This window comes from Zalophus californianus, chromosome 3, assembly GCF_009762305.2.
Source record: "Zalophus californianus isolate mZalCal1 chromosome 3, mZalCal1.pri.v2, whole genome shotgun sequence".
Taxonomy (NCBI): domain Eukaryota; kingdom Metazoa; phylum Chordata; class Mammalia; order Carnivora; family Otariidae; genus Zalophus; species Zalophus californianus.
Window position 1 is genome coordinate 94,204,724 of NC_045597.1, and position 27,161 is coordinate 94,231,884.

General features: G+C 43.5%; 1 protein-coding gene across 2 annotated transcripts in view; it reads left to right on the top strand.

The window, feature by feature from the left end:
- Positions 1-27,161, top strand: part of SCTR (secretin receptor) — a 76,630-nt gene that overhangs the window by 6,374 nt on the left and 43,095 nt on the right. For both annotated transcript variants that reach the window (XM_027590730.2, XM_027590731.2), the window contains exon 2: positions 14,575-14,695. In XM_027590730.2, coding sequence (XP_027446531.1) covers positions 14,575-14,695 — 121 coding nt within the window. The remainder of the gene's footprint in view (positions 1-14,574; positions 14,696-27,161) is intronic.

Here is a 27,161-nt window from a genome sequence, read left to right on the forward strand (position 1 = left end):
TCTTGTTCGCTTATGATCTGGCCGCTGCCTTCGCTGTGTACTTCAGCTGTTCGCCTCTCTGGACCCCTCAAGCCATGAGCTTCAAGAGCAGGAACTATGTCCCATTCACCTTCATGTCCCCAGTGATGAACCAATTGCTTGGCTTAGAGTAGGTGCCCAATAAGTATTTGATGAAATTTTGCATTTTGAACTGGTTATTTGGTAATGAGTTTCCTCTTCTTAGTTCTCATTGTATAAACTAGCTAGTACCACGTCTCCTTTTATTTCCCCCTTGAAAAAATTCCTTTCCAGTCTAAGTTGGCAGGCAAGTGATGTTGAGTGTGGCAGGCAAGTGTGATTGGCAGAGTGATGTTGAGTCTCTTCACCTTCTTCGGAATCCAGTAGATTTTCACTTTATCTCCTCGCAGATTTTACCTTTTCAGATTCAAGAGTCCAAAGTTAAACTAGCAGAACTCTCTCTTGACATCTTTCTTCTCTTGTTTTGCTTATTCTCTCTCTCTGCAGACTGAAGTTTTCTGTTGCTTTCTGAAAGACAGAATATTGTTGCCCAAGAGTACATGCTTTAGGAATGGGAGAGATTGACCTTACTCCCCCTTACAATACCAAATATCCAAGAGAGGAAAGCACATTGTCCCAACCTCGAATCGGTTTTCTCCAAAGGTCTGATCATTGAGATGGGACCTCACCACACACCTAAGCGTGAAGGGGTCTTCTCAGAGAAGAGTTGTTGCCTAATAGGTTGAGCAGACACCTCAAAATATGTCTACCATCTGAGAAAATACCCTAAAGAATGGGACAGTGAAAGCTAATCACACAATCATGAAGCAACAGGTGTGAACTTGTACCCTGTAGTGGGCCAGCCATGACTGGTCTGTGCTGATGTATCAAAGAGTGATACTTGTACAGAGACACTACTAGATACACAATCTGAGAAAGATTACAACTTAGGTGCCTTTGTTAAAAAAAAAATTACTAGAGGTTATGCCCAGCAAAGTCAAAACTGAATCTAAAATATGGGATACAGGGGTGCTGGCTGGCTCAGTCAGTAGAGCATGTGACTCTTGACCTCAGGGTTATGAATTCAAGACCCACGTTGGGTGTGGAGCCTACTTAAAAAAATAAAAATAAAATAAAATAAAATAAAATATGGGATACAAAAAAGGGTAATTTACCCAGGATGGCAATGGGCAGATCAGTTCCACAGTTCTGAAACAGGATTTAGTCCAGAAAGTCAAAGTCCTTGAAGTCAGTTCCAGAGAGGCTCCTTGGCAGAGCTGCTCTATTCAGGACCATGGAGTGCAACTATGCTATGCAAGTGATAAGGTGAAGACCTATGAATTTTGTGATTAACAAGAAAAAAGAAAGTTAATTTAAAATTCTAGCGAATTCTAACTCTCTTAGTGAACTTATGAGGAATACATATTTTTAAGTGTGCTTTGGTCCGAGGTGCCATTTTTACTATGAAGCAGCAACCCATTCTTGGTACCAACTATTTTGGGATTTTCTGCTCAAAATATTTCACTTATGGTGCTAAATATATGTGGTTTTTCCTCACAATGACAACCAATTCAACTCACCAGACACCAGCTGGGTGTTCTAAAATTCAATTCAGTTCTGGGACACCTGGGTGGCTCAGCTGGTTAAGCATCTACCTTTGGGTCAGGTCATGATTCCGGGAGTCCCAGGATTGAGTCACAAAAGTCACATGCTCCCTCCTCAGCAGGGAGTCTGCTTCTCCTTCTCTCTTTGCCCCTCCCCTGGCTCATGCTCTCTCTCTCAAATAAATAAATAAAATCTTTAAAAAAATCAAATTCAATTCAGTTCTGACTCTAACCATCTGGAATCAGCACAGACCCTGTGGGTTAAGGACACAGTCCACAAGACCACTTCTACTTTAGGTGCCAATCATGAACCTGGGTCACCCGTATTTCTGGCTGATCTACTGTACATCGGGGATTCCCATGACCTCCTCCTTTGATTTGGTAATTTGCTAGAAGAGCTCACAGAACTCAGGAAAGTACTTTACTTGCCATTACTGGTTTATCATAAAGGATACCACTCAGGGACAGCCAAGTGGAAGAGATGCAGAGGGTGAGGAAGGGGGAACATGGATGCTGTCCAAACCCTCTTGTGTAGGGTATTTATGTAGGTTTCATTACATAGGCATGATTGACGAAATCACTCACCAGTGGTGACTAACTCAGTCTCTGCCCTCCCTCCCATCTCCTGTGGTCAGAAGGGCAGCTGGAAGTTCCAATCTCTCACCCCATGGTTGGTCTTTCTGGTGACCAGCCCCCATCCTGCAGATATCTAGGGGCCCCAGCCACCAGTCATCTTATCAGCATATACAAAGTCACTCATCACTTTGGAGATCCCAAGGGTCTTAGAAGCTCTTGTATTAGGAACTGAGGAGTGAGACCCAATATTATAACAAAATATGATTTTCTCACCCCCTAATGCTCAGGAAATTACAAGGGTTTTAGGATCACTGTGCCAGGAACCAGAGATGAACACCAAATATATATTTCTATTATATTTGAATGTTACATTAGGACATCCAGTTTCAAATGGCAGATTAACCACAGGCGTTTATCTACTCTGTCCCTGGGAACATCCTTAACATGATAGTAAAGGAATCCCAAGGGTATAAACCCATAAAGTCAAAGGGAACAAGATGAGACAACAATGAAGCAGAGATTTCAAGAAATCTTTGGGAATGGAAAGCGAATGAAGTAGGGGTAGCATTGTGGGAAAAATACCAACCTACGTGCATGTGCCGGGTGGAGGGGTGTAGATGACCAATGGTCTGGGTGGCCTGCAGTGCACTGGAAAGGCTCCGAGCATGGAGGACAAACATAGATCCTGACTGTGGGGTCCTGCTCAGCCTGATTATTTACTGTATAGCAAAGGCCACGAACTGTTCAGGCCCACGGTGGTTCTAAGGACCCCATTAGTGCTTCAAGCTTAAATATGGCGTTGAGCACAGCACAGGGACCTTAGCCAATGGGATTGTGATATGGTTGTATGGAGACCGATGGCAGCTACACTGGAGGTGAGCACAGCATTAATGTACAGATTTGTGGAATCATAACGTTGTGCACCTGAAACTAATGTAACAGTGTGTGTCAACCATACTTCCATAATATACATACATACATATATTATATACAATAACATATATGTGTGTGTATGTGTGTGTATATATATGTATGTATGTATACACATATGGCATCAAGGAAGGCCTCCAATGAGAAAGCAAACAAACAGAAGGGAAAGAGGAAATATCCACCATGCGGAGAGGAGAAAAAGGTCACATGATTACAGTTAATGTCCTGAAATACAGTTCTTTAAAAAGATCTGGGGGCACCCGGGTGGCTCAGGCGGTTAAGCGTCTGACTCTTGATTTCAGCTCAGGTCATGATCTCAGGGTCCTGGGATTCAGCCCTGCGTCAGTTTCCATGCTCAACAGGGAGTCTGCCTAAGGATTCTCTCTCTCCCTCCCCCTCTTCATGCTCTCTCTCTTCAAATAAATAAATAAATCTTAAAAAAAAAAAAAAAGATGCCAGATCTAAGAAGAAAGAGTGTGGGAAAGAGGGTGCTGGACAAAAGGAATCACTAGAGAATAAGAAAGGCTGCCTGGAAATTAAGTGTATGATGACAAAACTTTTATTAGGAAACTCAACAGGTGATGTCAAGTGACACAATGGTAGAAGAGTAGAGGAAGGTGAAAAGACTAGCGGATCCATCTGGGTTGTCCATTATTCAGATAATATGAATTCTAGGAAGACAGAATAGAGAAGATGAAGGGAGGAAGTAGTAAAATAAATCACATAACATTCAAAAAATTCCCAGACATGAAGAACACAAATCTTCAGATAGAAATGTCCCCTGAGTATCTAACGAATGAATAAAAAAAGAAGCATCGCCACAAGGAATTTAAAAGCAACTAAAAACAAGAGAAATCCTGAGTATTTCTACAGAGAAAACAAAAGTCACAAAAGGTTTGGAAGCACAATTGGATTTCTTATAGATATTGGAAGAGAGAAGGAGAAATGCCTTCAAAATCTGGAAGGAAATTTCTTTTCAACCCAGAATTCTCTGCCCAAATTTGATTAATTATCAGATTAATAGAAGCTTTTTCACTCCTGCAGAGATTTCAAAGTTTATCTCCTACATACGCTTTCATAGGAAGTGACTAGAGAATGTGCTTCTGCAAAACAAGAAAGTGAAGCACGGAAAAAGACATGGAATCTATGAGAGTGAAGTCTAGTCAGAAGAGCTGGGGAGAGGTACCCCAAACCACAGCCAGGCATCGGGCCCAGATTGGAGCAAGAGGAAGGAAGGCCGGCAGGGAGGTCTCCAGAAGTAAAACAAATACAACTGTTGATATATGTCTCTCGGAGCTGCTGGAGCACTTGGAAAAATTAGCCATATGTACATAGAACACTAATCAAATGAAAAAAACAAAGTAATTATTGACCTCAGGAAAAACAAGATGTATGAGAAGAGACATAATCATTTTACATGGCTAGACTTAGCGGTGAACGATATTTCATAGTCAAAACAAGACATTATAAATATAGACCATTCATTTAACTAAAAATTAAATCAAGAGAAGTATATGTTTATATGGGGGACAGAAGTATATGTAGGGAGATTTAAAAACATCTAAATCTTTTTCTTCCATAACAGAGAGTTTTAAATAGAGTCTCAGATTAATAAACCAAGAAATAGCAGTATAGGAATATAATTTTTAAATGTGGAGGGGTGCCTGGCTGGCTCAGTCAGAGAAGCATGCGACTCTTGATCTTGGGGTTGTGAGTCTGAGCCCCACGTTGGGTGTAGAGATTACTAAAAACAACTTAAAAACAATATGGAGATTAAAAACAAAAATGAACAGCTACAAAGAGTTGAAATGGTTCCCTCTGGAAAGTAGATAAAGGTTAGGGAAGGAAACTGCTATTTCTCATGACAAACTCCTTGGCATTCGTACAAGTAAAAGAGAAAAAAAACACATATACACAAATACAAATTTTTTAACTGTTTAAAGGTAACTTTTAAGGACTAATAGCTCTTGTTTTGAGAACAATGTTAGCAGTTCTTTCATCTTCATTTGTCTGTTTCTCCTGTGAATTTTATGTATGTATGTGTGTATGTATGTATTTATTCATTCATTTATTTATTTATAAAGATTTTATTTATTTATTTTTGAGAGGGACAGAGAGAGCACGGTGGGGAAGGGCAGAGGAAGAGGGAGAGAGAATCCCAGGCAGACCCAGTGAAGAGTGCAGAGCCAGACTTTGGGCTCCATCTCATGACCCTGAGATCATGAACTGAGCCAAAACCAAGAGTTGGACACTTAACTGACTGAACCACCCAGGCACCCCTCACCTGTGAATTTTATTTTATTTTAATTTTTTTAAAGATTTTATTTATTAGAGAGAATGAGAGAGAGCATGAGAGCAGGGAGGGTCAGAGGGAGAAGCAGACTCCCCGCCAAGCAGGGAGCCCAATGTGGGACTCCATCCCAAGACTCCAGGATAATGACCTGAGCCGAAGGCAGTCGCTTAACCAACTGAGCCACCCAGGCGCCCCTCACCTGTGAATTTTAAGTAAAATTGTGTTTAATAATTATATAGAAATATACATATAAATATACATGCAGCTTCTCCTTCCCTTCTCTAGGTTAATTTAGATCACAAGAGGGCTTGTTTCCCATTTATTCTCTCTCCAATGCCTCTACCGGGTGGTTGCTCCATTGAACACACTCCTCCCAGCTTCTCCCAGCACCCCGAAGGGACCCCATTTTCTTTTTAAGATTTTATTTATTTATTTGACAGAGAGAGACACAGCGAGAGAGGGAACACACAAGCAGGGGGAATGGGAGAGGGAGAAGAAGACTTCCCGCTGAACAGGGAGTCCGACGCCAGGCTCGATCCCAGGACCCTGGGATCATGACCTGAGCTGAAGGCAGACGCTTAATGACTGAGCCACCCAGGCACCCCTGGAAGGGCCCCTTTTCTTAATTGCTGGTCACCATCTGGAGCCATGGGCTCTGTCCTTTCAGCAGAATGCTGCTGCCGGCAAGCCACCACAACACAAAATTATTTTGGTTTATTACATTCTAATGGAAGGATCAAGGGAAATAGAAATGTGGAGTGAGCCACTTCACACCCATCAAGATGGCTGTTATTAAAACAAAATACAAAAACAGGGGCTCCTGGCTGGCTCAGTCGGTAGAATGTGTGACTCTTGATCTCAGGGTCCTGAGTTCGAGCTCCACATTGGGTGTAGAGCCTACTTTAAAAACATACAAAGTAAAATAGGGGCACCTGGGTGGCTCGGTTGGTTAAACCTCTGACTCTTGATTTCGGTTCAGGTCATGATCTTAGCGTAGTGAGATCGAGCCCCATGTTGGACTCCGCAATCTGTGTGGAGTCTGCTTCATATTCTTTCCCTTCTCTCTTCCTACCCCTCTGCTCCTCCTCATTTCTCTCTCAAATAAATAAATAAAAGCTTTAAAAATATATAAAGTAAAATAGAAAATAACAAGTGTTGATGAGGATGTGGAGATAACGGAACCCTTGTGCATTGCTAGTGGGAATGTAAAATGGTGCAGCTGCTGTGGAAAACCATTTGGTGGTTCCTAAAAAAGTAAACATAGAATTACCATGTGGTTCGGCAGTTCTGTCTCTGGGTATACACCCAAAAGAATCAAAAGCAGGGACTCAGATATCTGCACCCCCACGCTCATAGCAGCATTATTTACAATAGCCTAGAGGGGGAAGCAACACAAGTGTCCATCAACAGATGAATGGAAGAACAAAACATGGTGTATACACAGAATGGAATATTATTCAGCCTGACAAAGGAAGGAAATTCTGATAGATGCTACAACATGGATGAATCTTCAAAACATACTAAGTGAAGTAAGCCAGACATAGAACGAATACCGTATAATTCCACTTACATGAAATACCGAGAATAGGCAAATTTGGAGAGTCAGAAAGTAGACCAGAAGTCATGAGAGGCTGCAGAAGGAGGGAAATGGGTAGTTATTGCTTAATGGGTACAGAATTTCTGGTGCGATGTTGAAAAAGTTCTGGAAATAGTGATGATGGTTGCACAACATTGCCAATGTACTTAATGCCACTGAATTGTACGTTTAAACATGGTTAAAGAGCTAAATTTTATCTTATGTATATTTTACTACAATTTTTTAAAAAAAGACATGTAGGATAAGAAGAAAAAGCTAAACTGCCCTCTGATTATTATTTTTGTCTGTAGTCTAAGGGAAAAACACCAAGAAAGTTGAACTTGGAGCGATGTTCCCAGCGCAGGTGTCCTCTCATTTCTGACCTTGCTCCATTTTTCTCAAGAGTCCCCTCTTTGGGAGTACTCTTTTCTTGAATCCCACAGTGCAAATCACCACCTTTTGGGGGAAACTTCACTGCCTAAAGATATACGTTGGTACTGCCCTAGAATCTCTTTCCTACCCTGTGTCGGTCAGCTATGCTGCATAACAATCACAAACAGCTCAGTGGTATACAGCAGTAAGTGTTTATTTCCCTCTTTGTTTGCAAGTGGGCTAGGGTTTGATTGATCCAGGCCAGGTTCAGTTGGCTTGGCTCCAGCCCCCGGGTCAGGTTCAAGTCTGCTGTTTGTGTGTTATTCATTCTTCCAAGACCAGCAGGATACCCCAGATGGCAGAAATGCAAGAGAGCAAGCACAGCTGTGCAAACATATCTCAAGCTTCTCTTCATATCAGATCTACCTAATGTCCCAGGGACCAGTCACATGGCCAAGCCCAAGCAAAGAAGTATACTCCACCCACCATGAAGTTATATGTATAAACTCCTATAGGGATTGAGACCAACATTTCCAATTATGATAATGCCTCTTTCCCTGTCCTTGGCAGCAAAACTCCTAAGTCTGTTAATGAGTTACGTTGTCTCTATTAATACCAAGAGGATGCAGTGGAATGTGGACATTCCCAAGTGCAGTCCAGGATGGATTTTGTCCTCTGAATCTGGGAGGAGAGTCAAGCCTGAAGTGTTGCCCTCATCCCCATGATTGAATATGGCTGATCACCATATCCACACATGAAAGAGGGAGGTGGGTTTCTTTCCTTTTAAGGGCATAAGATAGCATTTGCACATGTGTCTTTTGTTCTAACCCATTGCTAGAACCTAGTCACGTGGGCATGTATTAGTTGCAGGGAAATTGGAGACTCTAGTCCCCAGATGGGCAACCATGTGCCCAGTTAAATTCTGATTGTAGTAGAGGAAGAGAAGAATAATTATTGAGACAAAGAGCAGTGTCTTCCAGAGAGGTTATAACTGGAGGTAGGAATGGGAACAGAGACACAGAATGAAGTATCTACCTTCCTCTACATATTTACATATTATTTTTAAATTTTCATATAATTTGGGGCGCCTGGGTGGCTCAGTCGTTAAGCGTCTGCCTTCGGCTCAGGTCATGATCCCAGGGTCCTGGGATCGAGCCCCGCATCGGGCTCCCCGCTCCACGGGAAGCCTGCTTCTCCCTCTCCCACTCCCCCTGCTTGTGTTCCCTCTCTCACTGTGTCTCTCACTGTCGGATAAATAAAATCTTTAAAAATAAATAAATAAATAAAGTTTCATATAATTTTCATAATACTTTCATGTATTCTTTTCCAGATTTTCCTCTGAAAATATGGCACATGGTACATCCTTACAGTCATACTGTGTATACAACTTTGTGTCATGCTCTTCTCGTTGAATATCATGGTGTCACCACTAATAGTCTGTATTGCTGAATAGTCTTCTGAATTGTCATGGGTAATGGCTGAAACTATCACACTGAATGTAATTTCAAGATTATAGTATTATATGTTATGTTGAATGTTAGCTGAGTGTTCCCTCGGATACTTAAATTGTCCCTTTTTAAGATTTATACTTTTAATTTTGAGATAATCATAGACCATAAGAAATAATACAGAAAGATCCCCCCCTCCATAGCCTTTTGTCAGTTTCTCCCAGGGATAAAATCTTGCAAAACTATAGGTAGTATTAGAGTATTACAACAACAGCATCGACATTGATACAGTCAAGATACGGGAACATTTTTATGACCCCCAGGGTCTTTCAAGGTGCCCTGTTGCCGTCACGGCCACTTCCCTCCCACTCCCACCCCTTCCTTAATTCCTGCAACCACTAATCTGTTCTCTATTTCTATACCTTTGTCATTTCAAGAGTTACATAGATAGAATCATACGGTATGGTATGTAACCTTTGGGACTGGCATTTTTCATTCGGCGTACTTCTCTGGAGATTCATCTAGGTTGGCACATGTATCAAAAGTTTGTTCGTTTTTATTGCTGAGTGGAGTTTCACAGTATGGATGCACCATCGTTTGTTTAATCATTCACCCATTGGAAGACATCTGGATTGTTTCAGTCTGGGGCTGTTATGAATAAAGCTGCTATAAATATTCATGTACAGGTTTTTGCATGAGTATAAATTCTCATTTCTCTGGGATAAAGGCCTAGGAGTGCAATTGCTGGGTCATATAATAGTTGCATGTTTAGCTTTTGTAAAAGCACTGTGAACCTGTTTTCCAGAGTGGCTGGAAAAAATAAACCGAAAATAAAAATGAACAGACTTTAGGGTGCCTGGCTGGCTTAGTTGGTAGAGCATATGACTCTTTATCTTGGGGTTGTGAGTTCAAGCCCCACGTTGGAGCTTAAAATACTTTTTTATTAAAAAAAAATAAGAAGTGGGGCACCTGGGTGGCTCAGTCGTTAAGCATATGCCTTCAGCTCAGGTCATGATCCCAGGGTCCTGGGATTGAGCCCCGCGTTTTACATTCCCACCAGCAATGTGTGAGTGATCTAGTGTCTCCACAACCTCACCAACATCTATTGTTATTTTTTTTAAATTTTAGCTATTATGATAGGAGTATAGTGATAACACATTGTGGTTTCAGTTTGCATTCACTTAATAGCTAATAGTTTCATGTGCTTATTTGCCATCCGTGTATCATCTGTGAAATGTCTCTTCATGTCTTTTACCTATGTTCTAACTAGATTTTTTGTTCGTTTACTGTTGAGTTTTGAATGTCCTTTATAAATTCTAGATGCTAGTCCTTTCTTGAATACGTAACTGCAAATATTTTCTCCTAGTCTGTAACTTGTCTTTTCATCCTCTTAATATGGTTTTTCATGAAGCAAAAGTGTTTTTAATTTTTATGAAGTCCAATTTATCCAGCTTTCCTTTTATGGATTGTACTTCTGTTGTCACGTATAACCCTGAAAGTCTGTTTTTGTTTTTTTTAAGATTTTATTTACTTATTTATTTGTGAGAGAGAGAGAGAGAGAAACAGCATGAGAGGGGAGGGGGTCAGAGGGAGAAGCAGGCTCCACTGAGCCGGGAGCCCGATGTGGGAGTCGAACCCAGGACTCTGGGATCATGATGTGACCTGAAGGCAGTCACTTAACCAACTGAGCCACCCAGGCGCCCCAAGTCTGTTCATTTTTTGTTTTTATTTATTTATCTATGGATTATTTAATTTTTTAATTTTACTTCTAATTTTTTTTATTTTAAAGATTTTACTTATTTATTTGACAGAGAGAGACACAGCGAGAGCAGGAACACAAGCAGGGGGAGTGGGAGAGGGAGAAGCAGGCTTCCCGCCGAGCAGGGACCTGATGTGGGGCTCAATCCCAGGACCCTGGGATCATGACCTGAGCCGAAGGCAGACGCTTAACAACTGAGCCACCCAGGCACCCCACTTCTTATTTTTTTTTAAATAAAAAAATATTTTAAGCTCCAACACGGGGCTTGAACTCACAACCCCAAGATAAAGAGTTATATGCTTTACCGACTAAGCCAGCCAGGCACCCCAAAGTCTGTTCATTTTTATTTTCGGTTTATTTTTTCTCTGTGTTGTTCATATTGAGTAATTTCTACTGTCCTGTCTTCTAGCTCAGTGACTCTTTCCTCTGTCCCCCTCCTTCCTCAAGCCACTGTCATTCTCATGAGCCCTTCCACTGAGCTTTTTACTTCAGTTATTGTCTTTTTCAGTTGTAACATTTACATTTGATTTTTTTACATCTTCTATTTCTTTGTTGAGACTTTCTCTTTTTGCTGAGGTTTATATCTCTACATTTGTTTCAAGTATACTTATAATTGCTCCCTGAAGCATTTTTATGATGGCTGCTTTACAATCTTTGTCAGATTGTTCCAGATCCCTGTCACCTCAGTGTTGGCATCAATGAATCACCTCTTTTCTTTCAGTGTGATGGCTTCCTGGTTCTTAATATGATGAGTGATCTTGGATTGAAAGCAGGACATTTTGTATTGCTGTAAGACTGCATCTTATTTAAGCCTCTCTCAGTTGGCTTTTCCTGATAGGGGAAAGGGGTGGGGGCTGCCTCATTTCTGCCAGGTGTAAGTAGATGTCCAGCTTCCCCACTCTGCCTTACCTGATGCTGGCAAAGAAGAGATGATTTCCCCTTACTGCTGCGTGAGTGGTGGGAATATCAGCTCCCCATGTGGTCTTAGAACACGGCAGTGGGTAGGGTTTCATCACCACTGGTGATGGTGAAAGTCCTGAGTGCCCACTAGGCCCCCTCTTTAGCCATTCTTTTAGGGTAGGGTGCTAGCAACGAATTCTTTTAGCTTTTTTTATCACTTGAGAATGTCTTTGATTTCCCTTTCATTTCTGGAGATAATCTTTTACTGAGTATAGGATTCTTTGCCCTCAGCACCTGTGACACCACCCCAGCGGGGAGATAGAGGAGCACCTTGTTACTTCTGGATTGGAGTGGAAGTCCAGTCTCCACTGCCATCATGGGCTGGGGGGATCTTTGTTAGCACACAGCAGGGATGAAAGTGCCAACTTCCTACTTGGCCATCTGACACCGCCCTGGCCTGGAGGTTGGGGACCCATGTCACAGTCCGGGGAAGGCAGAAGTCCTGCCTCCCCAGCTGACCACAGTTTTTTCTGTGGTGTTTGGCCGTTGTAGGGCAGTTGTTGCCTGTACGTTTTCTGTCTTGCTACATTCCCTCTTTCCTGGTCCTTGGCTCGAGAGAGCAGGCTTTTATTGGGGCTTTGTTTTGGTCTGCGTCTGGCTGCGTTTCCTTATTGCTAACTTCTGCAGCTCCAGTAATGGGATATACAAGGAGAAAAGAAACTTCAGGGAACTCACCACTTCCTTGAGTCATAAGGTCTTTAGCCACTTTGCCTTCTCTCCACCTTCCAGAATCTTCTGATTCTTGTTTTGTATATAATGTCCAGGGTTTCTTGTTGTACTTAACAGGAGTAAGAGGGAAAACATACATGTGTTACATCTTCCTGAAAGCAGAAGTCTATCTCTTTGTTTCCTTTTTTTCTTTTTTTTAGATTTTATCTATCCATTTGAGAGAGAGGAGAGAGAGAGAGAGCATGAGAGGAGGGAGGGTCAGAGGGAGAAGCAAGCTCCCACCAAGCAGGGAGCCCGATGCGGGACTCGATCCAGGGACTCCAGGATCATGACCCGAGCCAAACGCAGTCACTTAACCAACTGAGCCACCCAGGCGCCCTCTTTGTTTCTATTAAATGTATACAGAATCCTTCTGTATAAATCTTTTTGCCCATATGGGATGGATTTCTAGAAGGAAAGTCAGTCGGTCAAAGGGTATGAACATTTTTGTGACACTTAAGACATGATGATATCACTTAAAAGACTCTACCTGTTCACACTACCTCTGGCAGTTTCTCGCCTTTTTAAGGATAATGTTAGTTTCAAAGCGGCACTATATAGAAAAAGTGTGCCTACTTGAGGTCCTTGGTAAACTGCAGACAGCTTGCCAACCTGTAGGTGGATTTTTCCCCTGAAGCTCTTCTACTGCCTCTGCTGAAAAGCCAAAGGGTGCTGGTGATGATGGGCTTCAGCAAGGACCAGGCAGGGCCCTGTAAGGGGACAAGGGCTCGAGTATGTGGGGCTGCATGCCAGTTCTCCTAACAATGACTATATTCTTAGGGAAGCTGCTTGTTTCAATATAAGAGTCTAAATATAAGAGTCATCACAACCGATGTGATGACGTCATTTGCTATATTGTCAGGTGCGAGATGGAAACTAGGGGTGATGAATGGAGGAAGGAACGAGCATAGTATGATCTTAATGCTGGGTGGGTACAGGCGTTCCTGCAGCAGCTCTGTTGCAGCTGATCACGGGCTCTGGGCCAGGGGATGTGATGTGTGTGTTTCCTGGGGATCACAGACCCAGTCGCATGGTATCAGGGAGTCGCTGGAGAGGAGGCAGTTGCTAACAGCTGATACTTTTTTTTTTTTTGAGAGAGAGAGAGTGCGAGTGGGGGTGGGGGTATGGGCAGAGGAAGAGAGATAGAATCTCATGCAGACTCCATGCTCAGCATGGAACCTAACACAGGGCTCTGAGATCATGACCTGAGCCAAAATCAAGTGTTGGATGCTTAACTGACTGAGCCATCCAGGCAGCCTGCGGATAGATACTTTCTGACAGCATTAGTGAAGGGTGTGGAAGATCCAAACTTAAGAGATAATCAGATAATTTGTGTTTGCCTTTGGAACCTTAGCTGCCCTTCTCTGGCCCAGAGTTTTGTTGACTTGCACCATTTTGGAGCATGGCCTTGTCCCCAGAGACTTCTCCTCCTGCTCCATTATGTTGACATTTCCATCTACAAAGCATTAGTGCAGGGTCGACAAGAGGTTATAAAACCTGGCCCTTGACCTCTTGGAAGGCTGATCTCTGAAACTGGGAACCCTGGGTGTCGGACCTTGGTCACATGCCCTAACCCCTATGGGCTTCAGTTTCCTTTCCTGGGTCTCTTTATGGGGTTATTTTGAGGATTAAATAAAGTAATAATGTATGTGAAAAAACTCTAATATTAAAATTCCATACTCTAGGAAGTAAAGTAGGAGTCCAATTCATTGATCTCTTCAGTCGTTAATTCACTCATTCATTCATTCGTTCACTCACTCACTCATTCATTCATTCATTCACCAATCACTCACATATTTATCACGTGTCAGGCACAAATAAAAGAAGTGAGCCATGCTCTGGAAGTCTACTCTAGGAAGAGCTAGGAAGCCAGGACTGTGTGCTAATCCTTCCTCTCCAACTCTTCCGTCCATTGCTGTTTGTCTGGGGTGGACATAGACGCTCTTCTGGGGAGCTTGGAGATGGTGAAGCGGAGCTTTCAAAGACCTTCCAACCAAAACCAAGCTTGCCAAACCTGAGGAAAAAACACTGTTGGAATAAATGAAGTCCTACAGACTAATAATAATAAGGTGCCCAGAAAGCAAGTAACTCACTGGGCTCGGGAGTCTTGGTAAACTTCAGAGCAAGATTTGCAGTGGACGAGCTACAGATTGTTCCAGCATCTTGGCTGTCCCAGCTGTGGTGTCTGAATTCTCTCCCAGGAGTGGCTGCATCCAATCCTTGCTGGCGTGGATTTTGCCTTCCTCATGTTGAATCCCCACTGTCTGGCCCCACTCTTGCTCACAGAAAGTCTTTTTGTGGTACACTGGAGTTAGAGGCCGTGATGAGCATTCTGGGTTTTGGACTTGCAGGTGGGCACTCTCCCCGGACTGTGTGATGTGCTGCGGGTGCTGCGGGAGGAACGGGACCAATGCCTACAGGAACTCTCCAAAGAGAAGCCAGGAGACCTGGGCACGGAGCAGCCAGCCCCAGGTATGTGGCTCACTTCAGTCCACGCTTGGACGTGGGTAGTGTCCAGTCCCACTGGGGTAAGGGAGGCTCGACCGGGGTTGGGGATGGAGGGGGCTGGACTAGCTGTATTCATTCAGATGAATGGGGGGGAGTCTGGAATGATCCCAATGAGCAGTTGACACACACCCAAAAGGCCAGATCGTCACCACTCACTGTTTCTCTGGGCTCGTGAATACAGCCTGTGTTTTCATACCACCAACTTCTGCATAATGACTTCACCAGGGTAAGAGTTTGGTGACAATTACTAGTCAAGGCAGTGTACCTCCTATCCATTCTCTCACCTCCTCTGCCAGTTTGATGAGTGAGGTAGTCAGAGAGGCAGCGAGGGGTCAGAAAAACCTGGGGGCCAACGTTGGCTCCCGTTCACTGGCTGTGTAACCATGGACAAGTTATTTAACCTGCTGAGCCTCGGTTTCTTGATCTACACGATGGAGGTGATAATGTCTACTTCAGGTTTATCATGATGAATAAGATTAAGTGTGTTAAATACTGGTGATTCTTAAATATTATCCATTTAAACATTATTATTAATCATTGAAAAATACCATTAATTTGATATTGAAGGGGCGCCTGGGTGGCTCAGTCAGTTAAGCGTCTGCCTTCGGCTCAGGTCATGATCCCAGGGTCCTGGGATCGAGCCCCGCATCAGGCTCCGTGCTCAGCAGGGAACCTGCTTCTCCCTCTCTCTCTACCTGCCTGCCTGTCTGCCTACTTGTGATCTCCCTCTCTCTCTCTGTCAAATAAATAAATAAAATCTTTAAAAAAAATTTTAAACATTTGATATTGAAATGTTAATTTTATTTCTATTCTGCTTTTTAAATTCCCCCCATCTAAAGGTAAGGAGGTGTGTAGCATTAAGAAAAGAATCAATTACAGGTATTCAAACAAAGACTTGTACACATATATTCATAGCGCCGCTAGTCTCAATAGCCAAGAGGCAGAAACAGTCCAAGTGTCCATCAACTGATGTATGGATGAGGGAATGTGGTCTATACACACAATGGAACATTATTCAGTCTTAAAAGGAAATGAAGTACTGAAACATGCTACAACATGGATGAATCTTGAAAACATGTTAAGTGAAGGAAGCCAGTTACAAAAGGCCATGTATGGTATGATTCCGTTTATATGAAATGTCCAGATCAGGCAAATCCATACAGACAGAAATTAGATTGGTAGCTGCCAGGGGCCAAGGGGAGGGAGAATGGGGAGTAATTTTTAGCGGTTCCCTTTTGGTGGTGGTGAAAATATCTTAGATCCAGACAGAGGTGATGGTTGTGTGTTAACAGTGACTGTACCAAATTCCACTGAATCGTACACTTTAGAATGGATAATGGCTAATTGTATGTTATATGAATTTTTAAATAGACTTTATTTTTTAGAGCAATTTACTGCAAAATGGAGCAGAAAGTGCAGAGTTCCCATACACTCTCTGCTCCCCACCCAAACACAGCCTCCTCCCTCATGAACAATCTATAACAGAGTGATACACTTGTTGTAATTGATGAACCTGCATTGATATAATGTTACCATCCAACGTCCATAGTTTACATTAGGGTTCACTCTTGGTGTACATTCTGTGGGTTTTGACAAATGTATAATGACATGTGTCCACCACCATAGTATTGGACAGAGTAGTTTCTGTGCCCTAAAAATCCTCTGTGCTCTAGCTATTCATCTCTCTCTCTCCCCTAACCCTTGGCAACCACTGACCTTTTTACTGTCTGCATAGTTTTGCCTTTTCTAGAACCTCATATAGGTGGAATCATACAATACGTACCCTTTTCAGATTGGCTCCCATCACTTACTAATATGCATTTAAGGTTTTCTCCATTTCTTTTCATGGCTTGATAGCACATTTCTTCTTAGAGCAGAATAATATTCCATTGTCTGGATGTACCACAGTTTACACATTCGCTTACTGCTGAAGGACATCTTGGTCACTTTCAGATTTTGATAATTATAAATAAAGCTGCTATGTGTGGGCAGAAGTTTTCAACTCATTTGGATAAAACACCAAAGAGCTTGATTGCTGGATCATACGGTAAGAGTATGTTCATAAGTTTTGTGAGAAACTGCCAAACTGTCTTCCAAAGTAGCCATGCAATTTTGCACTCCATGACAATGAATGGGAGTTCTTGTTGGTCCACATCCTTGCCACCATTTGATGTTGTCAGTGGTTTTTTTTTTCTTTTTAATTGTGGTAAAATATATATAACGTAAAATGTGCTATCATAATCATTTTTTAATTTAAAAAATTTAAATTTTAGTAAAAATCGCATAACATAAAATTTACCATCTTAAGCATTCTCGAGATACAATGCAGTAGTGTTAAGGACATTCACCTTGTTGGGCATCTAGTCTCTAAAATTCTTTTTATCTTGAAAAACTGAAACTCTATATTCTTTAAAACAACAACTCTCTTGGGGTGCCTGGGTGGCTCAGTTGGTTAAGTGTTCCAATCTTGATCTCAGCTCAGGTCTTAATCTCAGGGTCGTTGGAGTTCAAGCCCAGTGCGGAGCCTATTAAAAAGCAAACAAAAGACCAAACCAGCCCCTTTTTCTCCCTTCCCCTATCCTCTGGCAACCACCATTCCACTATCTATGAATTTGACTATTCTAGATACCACATATAACTGAAATCATACAGTGTTTCTCTTTTTGTGATTGGCTTATTTCACTTAGCATAATGTCCTCAAGATTCACCAATCTTGCAGCATATAGCAGAACTTCCACATTTTGTTTATCCATTCGTTCATGAAAGAACACTTGACTTGTTTCCACCTTTTATCTACTGTGAATAATGCTGCTGTGAACATGGGTGGGCAAATATCTCTTCAAGTCTCTGCTTTCAATTCTTTTGGGTATATACCTGGGAGTGAAATTGCAGGATTATATGATAATTCTATTTTTAATTTTTTCAGGGTCTGACATACTGTTTTTTTTCCACAGTGGCTGTCCTATTTCACATTCTCACCAGCAGTGCATATGAGTTCTAATTTCTCCACATCTTCACCAACACTTGCTACTTTATTGGTTTTTTTTTTTTTTGATAGTTGCCATCCTAATGGGTGTGAGGTAATATCTCATTGTGGTTTTGATCTGCATTTCCCTGAAAATGAGTGATGGATGTTGAACATCTTTTCATGTCCTTGTTGGTCATTTGTACGTCTTCTTTGAAGAAGTGTCTATTCAAGTCCTTTGCCCATTTAAAAATCGGGTTGTTTGGCTGTTTTGCTGTTGAATTATAGGAGTTCTTTATATATTCTCAGTCTTAACCCCTGATTAGCTCTACAGTTGGTAAATAATTTCTCCCATTTTGTAGGTTGCCTTTTCATTCTGTTGATTGTGTACTTTGATGAACAGAAGTTTTTAAGTTTGATATAGTTCAATGCATCTATTTTTTACTTTTGTTTTCTGTGCTTTTGATGTCATGTCCAATAAGTCATTGTTAAGTTGAATATCATGAAGCTCTTCCCATATGTTTTATCCAAAGATTTTTATAGTTTTAGTTCTTACATTTATGTCCTTGGTCCATTTTGAGGAAATTTTTTATGTGGTCCAGCTTCATTTTTTTCACATGTGGATATCCAGTTTTTCCAACACCATTGGTTGAAAAATTTTTTTCCACTGAATGGTTTTGGCACCCTTGTCAAAAATCATTTGACCATATATGTGAGGGTTTATTTCTGGGTTCTCTATTCTTTTCCATTGGTCTATATGTCTGTCTTTCTGCCAGTGCCACACTGTTTTGATCATTGTAGCTTTGTAGTAAGCTTTGAAATCAGAAAGTGTGATACTTCCAACTTTGTTCTTTCAAGATTGATTTGGCTGTTTCCAGGTCCCTTGAGATCCCATATGAATTTTAGGATAGGTTTTTCTATTTCTGCAAATATGCCATTGGGATTTTGAAGGGATTGCACTGAATCTAGAGATTGCTTTGGGTAGTATCAACATCTGAACAATATTAAATCATCTGATCCATGAACACAGGATGTCTTTCCATTTATTTGTGTCTTTAATTTCTTTCAGCAACATTTTGTCATTTTCAGGATACGAGTCTTTAACCTCATTGGTTGGATCTATTCCTAAGTGTTTTATTTTTTTATGCTATTGTAAATGATTCATTTCTTACTTTCCTTTTCGGATTGCTCCTCATTAGTGTATAGGAATACAACTGATTTTTGTGTGTTGACTTTGTATCTATCTCGCAACTTTGCTGAGTCCATTTATTAGTTCAACAGGTTTTTTTGTGGAATATTTAGGATTTTCTACATACAAGATTATGTTGTCTGTGAACAGAGATCATTTTACTTCTTCCTTTCCAATTTGGATGCCTTTTATTTCCTTTTCTTGCCTAATTGCTATGATTAAGACTTCCAGTACTACTCCGAATACATGTGGTGATAGCAGGCATCCTTGTCTTGTTCTTGATCTTATAGGAAAAGCTTTTTGTCTTTCACCAATGAGTATTATATTCACTGTGGGCTTGTCACATATGGCTTTTATTATGTTGAGACAGTTTCCTTCCATTCCTAGTTTGTTAAGTGTTTTTATCATGAAAGGGTGCTGAACCTTGTCACATGCTTTTTCTACATGAATTGAAATGATCATGTGGTTTTTGTTCTCTATTCTGTGAATGTAGTATATTACATTGACTGATTTTCATAGGTTGAGCCACCCTTGCACTGCAGGGATAGATCCTACTTGGTCATAGTATATAGTCCTTTTAATGGATTATGCTATTCAATTCAGTTTCCTGGTATTTTGTTTAAGATTTTTGCATTAATGTTCATCAGGGATATTGGTCTGTAGTTTTCTTGTAACGTCTTTGTCTGGCTTTGGTAGCAAGATAACAAGGGCCTCATAGAATGATTTTGAAGTTGTTCCCCTTTATCCCTCTTTTGGAAGTGTTTGAGGCGGATCGGTGTTAATTTTTCTCTAAATGTTTGGCAGAATTCATCAGCAAAGCCATCTGGACTTTTCTTTATTGGGAAATGGAAATTTCTTATTATTGACTCAATCTCTTTACTAGTTAGAGGTCTCCTCAGATTTTCTATCTGTTCATGCTTGTCTCAGTAGGTTGTGTGTTTCTAGGAACTTACCCATTTCATCTAGGTTATGCAGTTTGCTGGCGTACAGGCCACATATACCCTTTTGCGAAAGTCTTCCCTCCAAGTCATGGCCTTTGTTCTTGAAATTTTTGATCTGTTGGTTATCCAGTTTCTCACTGTGCACCATGGCCAGGTCGGGGACTCCTCCCCCTGTCCAGCACCAGGTGGCACAGACACTCCCTAGAACTCAGCTGTGCCCCAGTGTGCTCTGCCTGCTGTACAATGCTTTTGCCCTCCTCTCATCTCCTCCGCCTCAGCCTCCTCCTCTCTCTGTCTTTCCCACTTCACCTTCACATGGCGCCTGACTACTGGGGGCAATGACGGTGGACTGTGCTGTGAGCTGAAAGGGAAGGCAGCCTCCATCTCTGTTACGTGAATTTTACCTTATTGTTTACAACGAAAGAGGAAGAGGAGGGGTGTGGAGGAGAGGAGCCCAGGCTTTTAGATTAGACAGACGGGGGGTGCCTGGTGGCTCAGTCGGTTAAACGTCCAACTCTTGATTTTGGCTCAGGTCATGATCTCAGGGTTGTGAGATCGAGCCCCGCATCAAGCCCTGTATCGGCTCCATGCTCAGCAGGGAATCTGTCTCTCTCTCCCTCTCCCTCTGCACCTCCCCTCCCCCACCTCACTCTCTCTGTCTCAAAAATAAAATAAAAATAAATATATAAATTAGACAGACTGTGTGACCTTGAACAAGTTACTTAATGACTCTGGGCCTCAGCTGCCAAATGTTTTTTATGGAGTTGGTGTGAAATTACAAACGTTCGTTCACAAAATATAGCACTTACTGTTATGAGGTGGGAATGGTGAGAGCAGAAAATACAATGGTGAGAAAAAAGGACCACAGACTCCTCTCTAATCACTGAGGGATGTATTTTTCCACATGTAGCAGAAGTGTGGTAGGCTAGCTTCACCAAATAGGAGTTGACTTTTTTTTGCACATTACAGAAAGTCCAGAACTGGTGCAAAGCTCCAGGGTGTCACCAGATCCCAGATTCCTTCTGTCTTTCTGCTTAGTGTGTGCTGTTTGCCTCATGGTCATAAAAAGGCTGCCACACCTCCAGGCAGGAGGCGAGAGTACCTGTTTCTGGCAGGAAGAAGAGAGTCACCAGAAGAAAAGGTGAGATACACTGGGAAGTCCTGAAGCTCTCCAGGTGACTTCTGCTCATACTTCCCTGGCCAAAACTGGACTGCATGGCCACCTCTGGCTGCAGCTGAGGCTGGAGATTGAGATTTTTTAGCTGTGCATGTGGTGCCTTGAACAAAATCACGCTCTGTCAGTGAACAAGATGGACAGTCTCTGCTGCAGCCATTATGACTGGTTGATGAGGGAGAGGTTAATCAAGTAATCACAAATTACTGTAAAATGGGAACGAGATGAGTTGAGTGTGGTGTGCGGCTCTGTGTAAGTATGCAGCGAGGAACCCCGACCTGGTCTGCAACCCTGGGAGGGCTTTCCTGGGACCCTGGGAAGCTATGTTTGAGCCCAGACCTAAGGATGAGTAATCTTTCTTAAGCAAAAAGAAGGAGAAAGAGGAGTCGGGGGGTTGGGGATAACAGTGGAGTACACCTGTGATGGGAGGAAAGCCGAGGTGGCCAGAACACAGCCTAGGGATGAGAGTGAGCTTATTACAAAATGAGCTTGAGAGGCAGCAGGGCCATGGCACACACGAACGCATTGGCCACGTAGAGGATTTTCGTCCTGATCTTAAGAGCAATGGAAAGCCATAGAGGTCTTAAGAGGGGAGCAACAACATCCTCTGCATTATGCAAAGATCACCCTTGCTGCAGCATGGAAGGTGGGTTGAAGAAAGACAGGAGGATGTTCTGAGGCACCCACTGAAAAGGTAGTGATCTGCTATAAACATTAGGGTGCAGGTGCCCCTTCGGATCACTACATTTGTATCTTTGGGGTAAATACCTAGTAGTGTAATTGCTGCATTGGGGTTTTAGGGTAGTCCTATTTTCAACTTTTTGAGGAATCTCCACACTGTTTTCCAGAATGGCTGTACCAGCTTGCATTCCCATCAACAGTGTAGGAGGGTTCCCCTTTCTCCACATCCTCACCAACATCTGTTGTTTCCTGACTTGTTAATTTTAGCCATTCTGACTGGTACGGTGATATCTCATTGTGGTTTTGATTTGTATTTCCCTGATGCCAAGTGATGTTGAGCATTTTTCATGTGTCTGTTGGCCATTTGGATGTCTTCTATGGAGAAACGTCTGTTCATGTCTTTTGCCCATTTCTAGACTGGATTATTTGTTTTTTGGGTGTTGAGTTTGATAAGTTCTTTATAGATCTTGGATACTAGCCCTTTATCTGATATGTCATTTGCAAATATCTTCTCCCATTTTGTCAGTTGTCTTTTGGTTTTGTTGACTGTTTCCTTTACTGTGCAAAAGATTTTATCTTGATGAAGTCCCAATAGTTCATTTTTGCTTTTGTTTCCCTTGTCTTTGGAGACGTGTCTAGAGAGAATTTGCTGTGGACAAGGTCAAAGAGGTTGCTGCCTCTGTTGTCCTCTAGGATTTTGATGGATTCCTATCTCACATTTAGGTCTTTCATCCATTTTGAGTTTATCTTTGTGTATTGTGTAAGAAAATGGTCCAGTTTCATTCTTCTGCATATGGCTGTCCCATTTTCTCAGCACCATTTATTGAAGAGACTGTCCTTTTTCCATTAGATATTCTTTCCTGCTTTGTCAAAGATTAGTTGACCATAGAGTTGAGGGCCAATTTCTGGGTTCTCTATTCTGTTCCATTGATCCATGTGTCGGTTTTTGCGCCAGTACCATACTGTCTTGATGATTACAGCTTTGTAATACAGCTTGAAATCTGGAATTGTGATACCACCAGCTTTGGTTTTCTTTTTCAATGTTCCTTTGGCTATTCGGGGTCTTTTCTGGTTCTATATAAATTTTAGGATTATTTGTTCCACCTCTGTGAAGAATGTTGATGGTATTTTGATAGGGATTGCATTGAATGAGTCCACAATAGCTGAACTGTGGAAAGAGCCAAGATGTCCATCGACAGATGAATGGATAAAGAAGAGGTGGTCCATATATACAATGGAATATTACTCAGCCATCAGAAAGGATGAATACCTACCATTTGCATCAACATGGATGGAACTGGAGGGGATTATGCTGAATGACATAAGTCAATCTGAGAAGGACAATTATCATATGGTTTCACTCACATGTGGAACATAAGAAAGCACAGAGGATCAGAGGGGAAGGGAGGGAAAACTGAATGGGAAGTCATCAGAGAAGGAGAAAAACCATGAGAGGCTCTCAACTATAGGAAGCAAACTGAGGGTTGTTGGAGGGGAGGTGGGTGGGAGGATGGGGTAACTGGGTGATGGGCATTAAGGAGGGCACGTGCTGAGATGAGCACTGGAAGTTATACACAACTGATGGATTCTTGAACACTACATCTGAAACTAATGATGTACTGTATGTTGGCTAATTGAATTTAAATTAAAAAAGAAAAAAAACATGGTAGATACCTAAAAAAGAAAGAAAGAAAGAAAGAAGAAGAAAGAAAGAAAGAAAGAAAGAAAGAAAGAAAGAAAGAAAGAAAGAAAGAAAGAAAGAAAGAAAGAAAGAAAGAAAGAAAGAAAACTACATAAGTGGTGTCATAATGTAAAAAAAAAAAAAAAAAAGCTAGTGGTCCAGGCAATGGATAATGGTCATCTGGACTAGCAGGGCTCCTGGAAGCAGGTGTTGGGAAGAGGATTCAAAGCAAGTAGCTAGGGCGCCTGGGTGGCTCAGTTGGTTAAGCGACTGCCTTCGGCTCAGGTCATGATCCTGGAGTCCCGGGATCGAGTCCCGCATCGGGCTCCCTGCTCAGCGGGGAGTCTGCTTCTCCCTCTGACTCTCCCCCCTCTCATGCTTTCTCTCTCTCTCTCTCTCATTCTCTCTCTCAAATAAATAAATAAATAAAATCTTTAAAAAAAAAACAAAGCAAGTAGCTAATTTGGCAGCTATCCCAGTAACCACCAGTAGGAGTGTGGGGAGCTGAGACAAAGAAGGGAACGAGGCCCTTAAACTTGGCATTATCACTGTGAGCATTGACGTTCTTTTCGTTTAGTTCTCTATTTTTTTGCGTTCAGGATAGCTAGAACTTTAACAGATACTTAGTAGCCACTGCTCAACTGAAGACGATTTTCCATCTTTTTCCAAGGGGCTCAAGCTTTTGCCACCCTGCTGGATACTGAGGGACAGGGGAGAACAGGGTTAAGGAAGGGGTGTAATGCCTTCCACACAGGGCAGGAAATCAGACCCCTGTCGCATGGTGCTAACCGGCCATTCATGCTGGGGCAGCCTGGCAGTTTTATTGCTTGTAGCCCTCTGGGGCCACATTAGGAGCCAGCAGAGGACACACGCCTCAGAGGGGCAGAGGAGCTGGGATATTTACCCACCAATTCCCCATCAAGTCAGAACCTGGGCTGCTTTCTGGGGAGGGAGCGTTGATTCTCCTGCACTCCCAGCCTGCTGTACTTGGGGGAAAAGTGGGCTCCAGTGGCTGGAGAAAGCCTTCAGACAATGGGATTCGCGGGCTAGCAATTTGAAAATGAGGTTGGTGTGTGCAGAAAAGGTAAAGACCAAGGAGATACGAGCAAGGTCTTCTCCTAAGGGGAGGTGGAGGTGGAGAGGAGTGGACACATGGGAGACAGGTCTAGATGGTAACCCAGACAAGACATGGTGATGACTTGACTCAGGAGCAAGGTATGAGTGGGCATGTCCAGGATGACGCCTCAAGTGTTCCACCCAAGCAGCAGGAAGATGGGGCCAAGGAAGGCCAGGTATTCTGGGGGAGGAGAGACAAAGATCAGGAGGTGAGTGCCAGCCATGCAGAGCTGAGACTTCAGAGGAGGAGTCAGGGCTGGGGAAGCCGTCTGTACAGGTGACAAAGGGGTTGAGGCCGCACAAGTTGAGGGGGTGAGAGGGAAGAAGAGGTGCCCAGGCGCCAGCCTCGAGGTCCCCAGAATGCATTGTCAGGAGCAGCCAGACGCAGGGGGGAAATCGGGGAGTGCTGGGCAGCAGGATGTTGCAATGTGCTTTAACCGATTCGCCCATCCTCTGCACAACAGACAGGGCAGGATGACTTTTTCCCATAGCCTGAGCCTTTCCTTCCTCTTTGCTGGCTACGAAAGCTGCTTGTGGGGAGGCAGGCTGTGGTCTTGCAGTACTCACTGCGGGGCGGGGGGCGGGGGGCACCGTTGAGCCTGAGCCTGCTGATTTCCTGAGCCCTCCTGCTACCCCAGATGCTGTGTTTGGAACAGCAAGAATGAGGTACCGACAAGGCAGCCCTGGGTGCTGCAGAGTTGGCAGCTGGCCTCTGCCTGCATGTCGCCCACGTGAATGCCTAAAATTCCAGTGACAGGGCATGGGCCTTTCATTCAGCCCTGAGAAAGAAGGCCTAGAATGCCAGGCCTCTGGGAGAGATATGGGGAACTTCAGCTCCTCCTGAGAAGTAAGGGTGGCTTATTTTAAGAATTAGCATCTGATGTGTTTGAAATGTCCCACTGTTCTTCAGTGATTCCCGGATGAGGTCCAGTGCCTTCTTGGATCTTGTCCATGCCTCCATCCCAAACATTTCCCTTTGGCTCAATCACGTTGCTTACAGTATCATGACAATATCAATTTCTCGGTGCCTCCAGGCCTTTGCACATGCTGATCCCTCTGCTTCGACCCCAGTCCCTCTTCCTCACTCTGCCAACTACTCTGATTTTTAGGCTCTTCCAGGAACAATTTCCTGAACGCCCGCAGCTCTAGTTTAGCTGGCCTCTGCCATGGATGGGTAGGCTCTGCTTGGGCCCTCTGTCCACCTGTACGCTCAGCCCTGCCCTGGGAGGCTCCTCTATCCATGAACCACTATCCAGGCACCATACGGGTGCCGACCTCCCCATCACAGGGCTCGGGGTGGCTGTGAACATGCCCACACCAGGTTCTGGGTTGACTGATCTGGAGCAGGTCTTGTCATCCTTTTTCCCTAAGGCTCCCACATAGTCCTAATTGTGCATCCAGGTCTGAGAAAGCTCATGAGGGACTCCTGCCCTGGTTGTGCCTCTCACTCCCTTGGGGAGATGTGGGGAAGGCCCTGAGCACACCCTGTCTTCCGGACCTCACTCTCCTCATCTGGGAAAAAGACTGTGCTGTATTTACAGTATTTAAAAATGTTTGGCAAGGCCCCGGGGAAGGTGAGTGTGAAGGTGGCCAGGCTCCTCTCCCCACCTTCCCCTTCCCCCACCACACAGGGCTCAGCCTCTTGGATCTGTTTGGCACGTTGGCCTTCAGCAATTTTCATTTAGGAAAGGGAATCTGTTGCTTTGTTTAAAAGCCTACTTTAAAAGCCCTCGAAGCAGAGGATGTCCGAGTATCAGGCCTGCTAGAAAAGTCTTTAGGCTCACTCTGCTGAGAGGTTGAGAACGCAGAGCAGAATATCCATCTCAGAGTTTGGAATGCATGTGTGGCCGAGGCGGAGACAACTCCCTCAGAGACGGAGGGAGAGGAGAAACAGCAAAGGGGGCCAACCGTTGGCGTGGTCGTCCAGATCAGAACCAGGCCGGCGGAGGGCTGGGACTAGGCCGCCTGCAGGCTGGCCCTGGGCCCTGCTCCCGAGACTGCCCAGGTCCCCGGGCCACCGAGGCCCATGGGCCCACAGGACCTCCGGCCCCAGCAAGGATCTGTCCTGGCGCCTGAAGCAGGAGGGGCTCTCGGCTCGGGGCACGGGGTTAATGGTTAAGCTGCTCAGTCCTCCCTGGGGGAGGAGGTTAATGTTTGATCGCCAGACGGAGTCACAGGAAATGCCACTCACGGAGCTGTCACCAAGCCCAGCACACTTATCACAAATAAAAAATTAACTCTTCAGCTATTCCGGGTTAGGTGGCCAAGGCCTTCCCAGCGTTTTGTGGGAACATTTCAGGGTCACCCTAATAGCTATGTGGACTGCTCTACCAGGCTATTTATTGCTCTGTTTACAGAAGCTGATACCCCCTCAGAGCTGGCTGGTGGAAGGGCTTTGGCTCTCCATAGGGAGGAATGTTCCAGAGAATCGGTGTGGTGGCAGGAAAGGTGTGGGTTCGGCAATCACAAAGACATGTGCGTTCCTCTGTCTCTTAGGGGCTGTGTGACCTTGAGCAAGACACCTCTCTGGGCCTTAGTATCCTTGCCTTCAAAGCGGGGACATGCCATGCCCTTTTCCTTCTTGTCTCTGCTAGCTGGTTGCCCGGTCCTGAAGAACATGGGCAGGAGGGAACAGGCTGACTTCTTTTGGTGGGAGGGGTGGGGCGGGGGAAGGGGGAAGGGT